Below are 12,240 nucleotides of genomic sequence, written 5' to 3' on the forward strand. Positions count from 1 at the left end.
CCAAAGAGGAGGTGGCGTGTGCTAGCTTATAAATAAAAATTTTCCGGTTAATATTGTTACTGCAGAATCCTTTCCCAAATCCTACGAAATACTAGTTACTGATATAAAAGTAGATGTTGAACCAGTGAGAATAGTGAACATCTATCGTACTCCCTCCTGCTCTCATAAGAACACTATCCGTCTGCTTAATAAAGTAGCAGACATAGTAAATTAGGTAAAGTAATTATTTTAGGCGATTTGAATATCAGCGGTATTGATTGGAAACTTGAACACCCCGTTACCTCATCCAAATTGGGTCAAACCTTCCTTGACTTTTGCATCACCCATAACTTAAAGCAAAATGTTAAATGTCCAACCAGAAATCTTAATATCCTAGATGTAGTATTCTCTAATTTCTCTCTTTCTAATATTACAGTTTTGAATCCAGTTGGGTCGAGTGACCACAACAGCATAAAAATCCAATGTGACCTCCTGGGTAAAATCAATCGTTCTGAACAGCTGATATATGACTTTAGAAATATTGATTTAAGATCTTGCGTGGAATACTTCGATGCCGTAGATTGGGCTTTAGTTTTTGATATGAATCTATCTATTAATGAGATGTACGAAAATCTTATATATCACTTAAAACAGGCCTTGAAAATTTCAGTACAGCAAATAATTTCACCACTAGAAACGACATCGCTTCCCACTCATTTGGTTTTGTTAGAGAAATAAGTAGCCGTGAAATATGAGACTGCCCAGATCACTAGAAACATAGAGGATTTTAAAATATATGTAGTATTAGCCAGAAAGTTTAGAAAAAAGTTAACCAAATTTAAGGGCAATGAAGAGTTAAAAAAGCTTGAAAAATATGGAACCAGTAAATTCTCTAGATTTTCAAAAAGCCTGCTCAAGCCTAAAACAGCCTCTTCTGTGACATTGACAGATAAAACCGGAACTAGTTTAAAAACAGACGAAGATAAATCTAATCTTTTAGCGGATTCATATGAGAAGCAGTACACTAATCCTAGAACAGAGCAATTCAATTTACCTCCTAACTACGTCTCCCACCAGCCATTCATTTATGTGACTGATGATGAAGTGTACAAAAGATTACGTGAAGCAAAAAATTCTTGCTCAGATACCAGCGATGAAGTGCCTTTTAAATTCATCAAACTCATAGCGCCACTGATTTCTAGTGCTTTAGCGCAATTTTTTAATCTAACAATGATGAAGGGTTGTGTCCCCAGTAGATGGAAATCCTCCATAATCATTCCGTTACCTAAAAAAAGTAAACCAACGAATCCAGTGGACTATCGTCCAATTTCTCTCACTTCGCACTTATGTAGACTGTATGAACGATGTATCTTAAGTAGACTAGCTCTCTATCTAGATGAGAGACAGTTTTGGAGTAAGAATCAGCACGGTTTTAGAGCCAAAAAATCAACAGTTACTAATATGATGGAGACATTAAACGACTGGACCAATATGATTGAAAATAAGGGACAAGTTGATGTTATTTACCTAGATTTTTCTAAGGCTTTTGATAAGATTCCCCACGATAGGCTTCTTAACAAACTACTAAAACTCAACCTGAATGCTCACTTGTTAATGTGGCTTGATGATTTTCTTTCTGGTCGTAATTATAGAGTAAAGGTGGGGACCACGCTTTCAGGTTCAAAACTAGCAATTTGCGGAGTCCCGCAAGGTGCAGTTTTGTCCCCAGTTCTTTTTGGGATCTATGTTAATGAAATATCGTCTTTCCTCCCTCACGAAGTTCATTGTAAACAGTTTGCAGATGATACTAAACTATATGCCTCGATTAACGAAAATGATCCTGACAACCCGCTGCAAAAAAGCATAGACTTAATACATAATTGGTCTGAAAAATCCAAACTCCCTCTTAACGCAAGTAAAACCGTTGCTCTTACAGTAGGTAAATGCAAGAAAACTATGAACTACTTTATTGAAGGTCAGTCTATTAAAAAAGAGACAATAACTCGTGACTTAGGATTTCTAGTATCTGAAAAACTGGATTTTTCTGAGCACTGGAGACAAGTGGAGATAGTCGGAAACTAGGAAGATATATTAACCCAAACGATAAGAAATATAAATCTGCGAGCAGGCGCAACCTACTCTTTGGTCTTAATTCACTACACTCCAGACGCTTAGCAATAGACAGGAAAATGGTATCAAAATGATATCGGAAAAAATAGGTCTGAACGTAACTGAATTTTTCGCGTCAACTGAAACACGTACTAGAAGAAAGACACGATTTCTCTGGCCCATTCCTAAATCTAAACTAAGGCGAAACTTCTTTGTCAACCGCACTCTGAGTCTAATTGAGAACCCAAGGCCCCCTCTCTCTAATTTGTAAAATAATTTATTATTTCTGTTAATCATTATTGCAGGTATAATTTTTATTCTGTATGCGTGTATGTGTTGATGGTTATGTGCTATTATTTGGAAATAGTGTTACTATTCCGCTCTCCACTTTATTTGAATGTGTTGTTTAGTTATTCGAGTATCTGTGCTTTGTGTGATTGTATTGTATTCCTTTTCTCTTTTTTTCTCTTTTTCCACGACGGAAGGTCGTAATCAATAAATAAATAAATAAATAAATAAGTTCAGAAAATCATTATTAAAACTACTGAAAAATGTCAATTCAAAAAGAATTTACGCAGATGATCTCGTAAACAACAGAGGTGATTACTGTAGGCTAGGCTCCACCCTCAGAATTTCCGAGATTCGTAAATAAAAAAGGTTTGAAATTCGGAATTCTGAAAATACAGGGGTTGGTGAAAACTCTAAATGAATTAGGTTGGTACAGTAGTCAACTGGGGAACATCTTCAGAAGACGTCAAAATCATAAAAGATATCAAATTATAAAAATTGCTAATCTATCTGTTCATACGTTTTTTCATTTGTGGTTTCTGATAAACGCCTGATTAGTCAATGGTAATCATGACAATCATAGGTTTCCTATTTTTCAAACAAAAAGACAGACATCAAAATGTAGATAACAGTCTTGAAATAGTAAAAAGGCGATTATGAAGCACCTTGATATAAGCAAAGAGAGCGAGTTGTAGACATACATAAAGTTAATCCATTAATCATCGATAGTTCACATTTTCAAGAAATCTTTTACCTAGAACAATTCTTATGAACAATTTCTCAATTACAGTCCTCTTTTCACCGTTTTAGAGTTTCCAACTTATACTCCACACATAACTAGTGTATATCTTATTCCAGAAAAAGCATTGTGAAAGAATTTTTAGAATAAGATTCTGATCAATACCTTAAATCACTGACTACAGTTTCCCTATACTAATACAGTAAGTTATTGACAAATTCAGTTCGAATTTCGCTTTTATCAGCCATTCAAAGATCTTTGATGCGTACTGAAGTGAAGAACACGATTCGATTTTTTTTTTCTGCGATAGTGACACTTAATTTCAGGTCTTCTGCATATTGATGAACCATGACAGTTTTACTAATAGCTGTTCACACAAATATAAAAAAAGACAAAAGAGTGGACACCTAGTGGACATTTTCAATTATGGGCAAAAAAGGGAATATGTATTTCTTATGGGATGTTCATGAATCATGATAATATAATCTTTTATTTCAACCAGTTTTTTCTTATGCACCATTAAAAAAAATCATTTTTTCATGAACGTTTTAAAGATAATCGTCGAAAATTATATCGAAAAATGAATTTCCGAGTGTTGTTGAAAGGAACCAGGAAGTTCAGCCCAGAAGGAGCAAAACTGTGTACTGAATCTGAATTTCCTATCCAGTTTTTTTTTCATTTTCTCAATACCCGAGTTTCGAAATTTTTGTTTTTCTGAGTATCCGAAAAGAAGGTTCAGCAGAAGAAGGGGCACGCCTTCTCCATGAAGATACAATTGTTCTAGCCCCTTCCCGGTGTATTTAATGTGCTTTAGAACCAAAGGCTTAAGAGTAGTTGTGCGTGTGGGTGATTCTAAACTTCAGAAATTCTGAAAACCCGACACTCACAAATCGAAATATCCAGAAAAACAAAAATTTCGGGTGTTAAAAAATTCATATATTTATAAATTTTGGAATTGAAATATTCCGGATCTTACATTAGAATTTCAAACTCAATTTTCAAATGTCCTTCTCAGAATGCACTGCAATCAGAGGAACAACTTCAATTAAGGGTTTTCGGTTTTAAGCTGAAGAAGAATATTTAAAAACACGCAAGACTTAACGGAAATCACCAAAAGTTGGAAAAACAATTCGTCTGAAATAACCAAAAAGACGAACTGCACAGCCAGAGTTGGATTCTATTAGTGGTGGGCTTCTATTAATCGGTCCTTTTCCATTTTTTTTAGTAAATCGGATATCCGATACTTCAGCAGAAAGTATCCGTTTTTCCGGTTTTTTCTCCAAAAACTTAATTCAATGCTCAGTAACGGTAATCTAATGTTAAAAACAGGCAAAATCCAAAAAATATTGAGAAAGCGCCTTTAACGTTTCATTATTTACAGCAAATTTTTTTTGGAAAATTTTGGCCAATTTTTTAAAAAAGTCGGAAAAATCGGATTATCCGTTTTCTGACTCCGGGTAAACCTTCAAAGATGTGCACATCTATCAGAAAAAAAAGAGTATTCAGAAATTCCCATATTAGGAAAATGGGAAATTTGAAAATTAAAATCTTCGGAAATTTCGGGCACTCGGAAAGTGGGAAATTCTGTAATCAGAAATTGAAGTGAACATCCTGTGAACGGAAGCCAGGAGGTTGAGCCCCCGGCAGGCCCCCCCCCCCCCCACACTGTCAAGTTTGAGCTGAATTATCTCAGCCCCTATAAAAGATATCAACAATGTGTCAACTGATAAAATGTATAGGATATTATGATAAACATTTTATCAGTTGACAACTTTTTCAGATATTTTACGTGGACCGAGAAAAATTGGCTCAAAGTTAAAAGTAAAGCGGCTCTTCTATTACAGGTCTTACGATAATAAGAACTGGTTTGTTTCAATGACAAAATGAGTATACTACGTTTTCTCATCAGAGGAAAACATTTGAGGTTTTAGAAACTCATTAACATAGAAAATTTCTGAACTACAGTTATCCAAAATAGAGAATTTCTTATTAGGATGATATAAAAATCGGAGCCGTGGAAGAGAAAAGCTTGTAGGCGTGGCTAACGGTTCCCGTAACGAAAACTACTGCAACCTAAAAATACCGTACTTCCTCTAATTGAAGGCTTCTATTTTTCAACCTCCTTTTTAGGAAATTACCAAAAACTGAAATTACTAGAAATTTTGCATGATTCTGGTAATAAAATTATGCATATAATACATTATGCATGATTCTGGTAATAAAATGGGAAGAAATGGGAAAAATAAAATTCCGAGAGATGGTTTGATCCCAGCTAATTCTCAAATGTTTTATATTGTTCATTTCCTCTTCTGAACTGTTTGATTCTCTACGGAAGTAGCATTCTTTGAACTCCGAAAAGGGATTTGGCGGGATAAACAGAGAAAACCAGATTGATATTTCGAATCTGCCCTTTTTTCAAATTTTGAAAAAATAACATTATCAAGTGATGTGTTAAAGTGATGTGTTTGATATTTTGGTATTTTAATCTGATAGTGGAGTGCAAATATCAAGACACACCCAATTGTAATAAAATTGGAAAAAAGGGCGTTGCACGAGAACAGTGGTTTCCTCGGACGCTGGTGCTGCTGGTGCTCATTAAACTTCTAGTTCGCGGATGTTTTTTTTTAACGAAACGAATTCAAATACATTTATTCAGTATAGAAATCAAGGCGAAAAGCTTATACAAAGTTGTGTGAGAAGGCGAAAGGAATTTATAGCACAGTTGACCCGTTGTTCCATTAGCGAGCTCCTCTCAGAGTACGATTGCTTCCTTGGAACATTTTTGACGGCTGCGACTTTTCTTTTGCCTCTCGTTCACGAAGCTCCTTTTCGAGTACATCGACTCGTTTGTAATCATAACGAACGAACGAACAACGGCCTGAAAATATTTGATTGTAATTGACAGGTATTCATGTTGCAAAAAAGCATTGGAAATTAATAAGATAATGCTTACCTGGTTTGTAGTCCTCGTTAACGACAACTGGTGGGATTGCTGGTAAATCGTTGGCTACTGCCGCAGCATCACTTGTACTGGCACCGGTTGTTCCTTCCGAACACAGCGACACCGACGACGTTGGCTTTTTCTTTCCGTCGAGTCGGCGTCCAGCTCCTCCAAAAACCGACGTGGCTGTTGTTGCTGCTCCACCGAGAGGTTTGCCGACTCCAACAAAAGCAGAAGCTGGTGGTGGTGGAGGTTTGACATTGACGGCTGGAGCAACTTGTCTTGGCTCCTCAACATATCCCTCTGGAGCGTCGAAATCAAGGTTCACATCACATTCGATGATGCACACAGAGTTGGCTGGTTTGACATCAACAATTGAAAATTCGAGTGTCTGACCAGCATAAGAGGTTGGAATACGGTCACCTTTCGTAAGACAAGCATATTTTCTGAGCTCCACTTCCAGAAATGCTCTGAAAAAGGTTCGAAAAAATGTTCCAACTCAAAGTTCAACTAACTTTGGGTTGGTAATATTCAAAAACTCCAAAGACATTGGTTTCAATTTGGCGAATGTTGCTTTTGGAACAGTAGCTGATTCAACACGGATGGTGTCTCCATCAGAGAGACCCAACTGCTGCATCATCCAATGTGGAAGAATAGCTTGTCCTTCTGGCGCTGAGAACTCCAGAACTCCACAGTGTGTAATTCTTTGTGCAGCCATATTGGTGAGCTTGAAAAAAGGTTTTTTTTTGTGAAAAACTCTCCTCGGATTATGTAGTTTTACCTTGAAAAGCATAGGATACTGAATATTCATCCGAAGCAATAGATCGAGTGCAGAAGTTGGCAGTAGAATTTTTCCACCATAGTTGATTTCAGCGATTTTGGTTTGAGTGGCATTTGGAAGAAATACAGCTCCGTAAACCTGTAAAACTAGATTTACACCGAATTAGGTCGAATGCTAGTACGAGGAATTCAAAATGATGTGTAGTTTGGCGACGAGGTCTAGTACCGAAAAAGCTTTCGAACATTTTGGATGGCTTATTCTTGAAAACAGAAATCACTCACCACGAATGTTTGATCATAACTACCTCGCATGTGGCCCCCAGGACCGCCCATGTTAAGTTGCTGAAGCCACGCTTGCATTATATTCTTTTATTTCTGAAACATGAAACAAATCGTTCACATCGAATCTTTATTTGTATATGTTTATATGTTGTGAAAGAAATAGAATGGATACGAAAACCGGAAAAATATTAGTAGAAGAGCAACAAACATAAATTTATTATGAAAAATCGGAAAAGTCGATTGGGAGAACAAAAAGGGGGAAAGAAATCGAAAAAACACGCTGGGCAACATAGGAAAATGTATGAGAATGATGATATTGAAGAGACAGCTGCATTGACAAACGCGCTCCGGCGAAAACTAGAGACGGCGATCGCCGCGACGAGAAATGTGTTCAACAGACACATCGATTCAGGGGAGATAGAAAAAGAAAACCGTCACAAACACTAAATACTAGAAAGAACGGGGTATGGAACAATTATCGAGAGAAATGCAAATGATAGGAAGTAAAAATGAAAAGAGATATTGTATGATCTTTAACAACAGAAAAAAAACAAATGCAAGAGGATGAAAAAAAAACTGAAGAATGATAATTAGTAAAAAGAAACAAGGCAGTTCAGGAATCCTGAATCAGGATGAACTGCTTCAAAAACAACTTATAAATTAAAAGGCAATTAATGCAATAATTGGTTACTGTGGTCAAGACTCGAATGGCTCGTCAAAATCTTGATCAATACCGGTACCGTAGTAACGGTCTCCAAAATTCCCCATTCCAGGAATCAGATAGCAATTTTCGGTCATTTGATGATCCATTGCTGTAGTGATCAGTTTCACCTGAATTAATATATAATTTGAAAAAAGTCTTCATTTCGAGTATTACCTTAGGGAAGGCGTAAGCGAGGGCATGGGCTCCTTGTTGCCCCATGAGCAGGGACGCAACAAATATATCCTCTTCCTTGACATCATGATCGAGAAGTACACGAATGGCCATCATTGCTGCACTTCCTGTAGTCACAGTGGCGTCCATGATGATAACTTTGTACCGAGTGATATGGGGAGGTAAACGAATATAATGGAGCTCTGGATCGAAGGTGGTTTCGTTTGTCTGGATCAAAATCTTCCCAATGACGCAGTCTTTCACAATCGAGCGAAGAGCAGTTTCCATACATTCTCCAGCTCTCATGATTGGCAACCCGCAGATCATAGCATCCTTCCTTTTCCCAATTGTTCTAAATGATCTTATTGAAATTGCAATATTTATTTTCTGTGATATTTAAACTCACTTTCTTCCTCCAGCCATTTCGATTTCAACGTCTTTGTATGGCATATGATTCATGCATTCTTCGATGAGGATACGCATCAATCGATCAGAGTAAAAGATGTGATTGTCTCTACTCGTATCACGATCACGAACAAATGTGACGAGACCCTTCACCTGTGGAGTTTCTTTTAAAATGAACAGATTCTCCGGCAAACAGTCTGGTAGATCATCGCGAACCAAGTCGTGACGATCGCGATTGTTTTGATTACGATCGTAACCACGCTCGACGAGCTGCGCCATTACATTCTGAACAATCATGTCAATGGCAACGTCGTTTTCTCCTCCGCGTGGCACAATGAGATCTGCCGAATCCATACACGGAGCAATGTACTTGTCAAACGCCGGCTGCAACTCGAAAGTTACTACTGACGTTATAACAGTTGTCTTACTTTTACGAATGTAAAGTATTGCTCCATGATTCCATCAATATCACGTCCGCGATCGGTCACATCTCGAACGATACGACGAGCGAGACGAAGATCACCGTCAGTATCAACGAAAACCTTCATGTCCATCAGGTTTTTGATTCGCTCATCGTGGAACGCCAGAATCCCTTCGAATATCAAGACATCGGCACCATACATCATCTAAAATAAAGTTTAAATTGACAACATGAATAAAAAGGGAACTGAAAAACCTTTGAGTTTGGATCTCGCGAGTGGGTATTGAAGTCGTAAACTGGGACATCAACACTCTTTCCCTCGCGAAGCCTTTTCAGGATTTCATAGAGCAAGTCGAAATCAAAAGCTTTCGGTTCATCGAAGTTGTATCTTGATTCATGAGCCTCCTTAATTTCTTCAGGAGTGAGAACCTTGTAAAAACTATCCATCGATAGAATTGTGACCCATGGTATTCCGAGTCGCTCAACGATTTTCTCAGCAACAGTAGTTTTTCCACTAGCTGAACCACCACAAACTCCAATCACGAACGGATGTTTCAGAGACTTTCCTTTTTTATCGTACCATGGAGGACGTCCTTTCGTATATATCTTCTGAAACAGAAAAAAAGATATGATAATCCTTATTTTACCCGGGAAAAAAACCTTTCCAGTTTTTGTGGTCAGAAGATGATGTTCGGCTCGTCCTCCACTCATTGTCCTTCTTCTAGTGCGGCATCCGGCAGCTCTCGGCGATACCGAGTCTTCTGAGTCTCCGCCATTTTGGTTCACCATTTCATTGACAGACGAACCTGTATTTTCAGAGATTATTTGAAATTTTAGCAGGTTCTCGACTAAAAATAGAATGTTGAGAAGAACTTACGCATCTCTTTTCAACCTTCCGATTTAGTCTTGATATTTTCCAAGATAAGAATCTAGAAATAACACTGCGCCTAGAGCCTTCTCCATACGACAATGCGATTCAGTAAAATTATGTTATTTAACAAATTCTTTGGTGTTTTTTTTTCGAATGATGAAAGTCGGTAATGTGTCTGATGTCACAAAATTACACTATCAGTTTCAAAAGCGGAAATCGTTTTCGAAATCAAACGTATTTGGAGAGAACTAGGATTATGTTGAGTGAAATGCAGCCGTTGTATTAAAAAAAACTCCACTGGCTGACACACAATATTTGAACAAATGTAGCACATGCAGCATCCGTTTGTTCGTTTGATTTATATTACACTCACCTGAAGAATGACTGTATGTCGGACAGTCTTCAATCTTCACACTTTTTCGGTTGGAATCCCCTTTGGAGACAGCCACAGAACCATCTTTCTTTTCTGCAACCATTCTGAAAAAAAACTGTGTTCTCTTTGAGAATCTAAGGAATTTCAAGGTAAACAATAAGGTGGACAGTATTGCGAGGGTAGGTTATTGTTTATGTAAGTTTCCGGGTAGTGAAAAGATAATGTGAAGAAGATAACTGCTGACCAGAAATTTAGGGCAAGACAGAATAGTGTTTTCACTGAGATTAAGTCGATTTGTTGATCTTCTATTATATAGAAACTAATTCGCCAAACATGGCCTGGATAAAGAGTTAAACGATAAATGTTCTGAGCATCGGTTTTTAGGAGAAGCTGTCTCATTGAGATTGGAGCAAAGTGCACTCTGCAGGAGTGTTTGCGGACAACGCTCGAAAAGTTTGGGCGCGAATAGTGCGACTGATAAACGATGCTCTTCTACGTGTTTGAATGTGAATTTGTCATACGATTCGAATATAAATGAAATAAGATACATTCAGCACATTCCTGTGCAGTAACTTTCATTCGGAACAAGAAGAAAGAAAGAAGTCACAAAAATGGTGGCCCAATTTTTTTCGACTACGTAGTCGAAAAAAAAAGTCGCGACTATGTACCAAAACAGAACAGGAATCTAGACTTATCAAGCGAGAGGCGAGAAAAATGAAAAATGCGCGAAGATCGGTCAAATTCGTCCTTGCCTGTCGTACAGACCAACAAGTTGTGAGACAGATCTGATGGTCTTTGAAGAAAAAAATTCATCAGTCGGGGGCACGCGACAGAGATGGGACGGAGACGAGAGACGACGGACCGACAAAGAAAAGCGGGGTGAAGCTGACTGAGACGAAGAGTAGAGTCGGGTAGACGTAGACAAAACACTAGCCAGTCGATCAAAAAAGTGCACGAAAACTACGAGACGGGTCCTCAAATTGAAGACAACAAAAAACAGATTAGAATCGTTGCACTTATGCCAACTTCACTTCTGAACAGCTAATTTTTTCGCAGAATGTGTTTAAAAGTAGCGATCGCTCTATATTGAAAACGTTATCTATAAAATATTCGCTCATCACCAATACAGAAATCATCGTAGAGAATCAAAATTGACAGATTATTGGAGAATCTTCTTTTAAAAAAAAGCAAAAGTCCACAAAGTTTTTCAAAATTCAAAACTGCCACAAGAAAAAACCACAGTACCTGGTTCGTTGTGGGACCCGACTTCGCCGTTTTGCCATGCTCCTTTGAAACAAATTCACAGTCTGAAAATTCGATTTGAAAATGTTGAAAATATTCAAATTCACAGTCTGAAAGTATTTTAAAAGTATCAAAAAAAGGAAAAATAAAAGTCTCATGATGCAAGTCAAAAATGATACTGCCAGCCACCAAAGTAATCTCTGAGTAGATTTTCTCTCATTCGTCTGTCTCTTGCACCCAAATAAATCGCAACGTGCACTTTCCGAAAATAAATATGATGTGCGGCGGCAATGAGAAAAAATCTCTAGATTGCAAAATGAGATGCTTAGGTGTGACGGAAAACGGAACAAAAAAGAGCTGATTCTGAGAGGAACAAACATTCAAAGTGTTTTTTATCGAAACGAAAACAAAAGGAACAAAATTGACGCTTTCCCTAGTCAAAAATGCTATTGTCTATTCAAAATAATCGCGCCGAAGCTGGTTTTGTGATCAGAACAGCATACTTTCTTTGGTGAGATGTTCTCTTCGCAGTCATTTGATTGAAAGCATCTAATAAAAAGTTGGAAAAGTTTCGGGTGTTTGACTTTGTTCATAGTTTTTTAATGGTTTAAAGATAATATATATGAAATCGAAGTAAGAAAAAAAAACTATTTCAAGTCCCAGTGTTTCAGGATAAACAGCAAACTGGCAAAGTAACTTCCCTTTAAGTGAATGGTTTTCTAAATTTGTGGTTTTAAAAATTTCAATATGAAATTTTTAAAAGACTTTTCAAAAAACTGTACTTTCATTTATCCGTGTAAAAGAATCCTCCCGATACCAAAGTCATAGTCACCTGAAAGTTAGATTAAGAACAGCTTTGAATAAAAAAGTTTATTCATGAACAGAGAAACTACAAAAGAGTGGAATATTTTATAATGAATCTCAATCAAGTCCTTG

General features: G+C 37.3%; 2 protein-coding genes across 2 annotated transcripts; both read right to left on the reverse strand.

Moving 5' to 3' along the window:
• Positions 1-5,853: 5,853 nt before the first annotated feature.
• On the reverse strand, positions 5,854-7,196 carry Cbr-ufd-1 (the record flags this gene model as incomplete). Its single annotated transcript, XM_002633596.1, has 5 exons — positions 5,854-5,993; positions 6,069-6,526; positions 6,572-6,783; positions 6,838-6,975; positions 7,119-7,196. The coding sequence occupies 5 exons, from the start codon at positions 7,194-7,196 to the stop codon at positions 5,854-5,856; spliced, it is 1,026 nt and encodes a 341-aa protein (XP_002633642.1).
• A 618-nt stretch (positions 7,197-7,814) lies between these two features.
• On the reverse strand, positions 7,815-10,165 carry CBG03314 (the record flags this gene model as incomplete). Its single annotated transcript, XM_002633597.1, has 7 exons — positions 7,815-7,949; positions 7,996-8,344; positions 8,399-8,781; positions 8,826-9,023; positions 9,074-9,427; positions 9,479-9,624; positions 10,063-10,165. 7 exons carry the CDS (start codon positions 10,163-10,165, stop codon positions 7,815-7,817), a joined length of 1,668 nt encoding a protein of 555 aa, XP_002633643.1.
• Between the last annotated feature and the right edge of the window lie 2,075 nt (positions 10,166-12,240).

The sequence above is a fragment of the Caenorhabditis briggsae genome (assembly GCF_000004555.2).
Source record: "Caenorhabditis briggsae complete genome, chrIV, whole genome shotgun sequence".
NCBI classification, from domain to species: Eukaryota; Metazoa; Nematoda; class Chromadorea; order Rhabditida; family Rhabditidae; genus Caenorhabditis; species Caenorhabditis briggsae.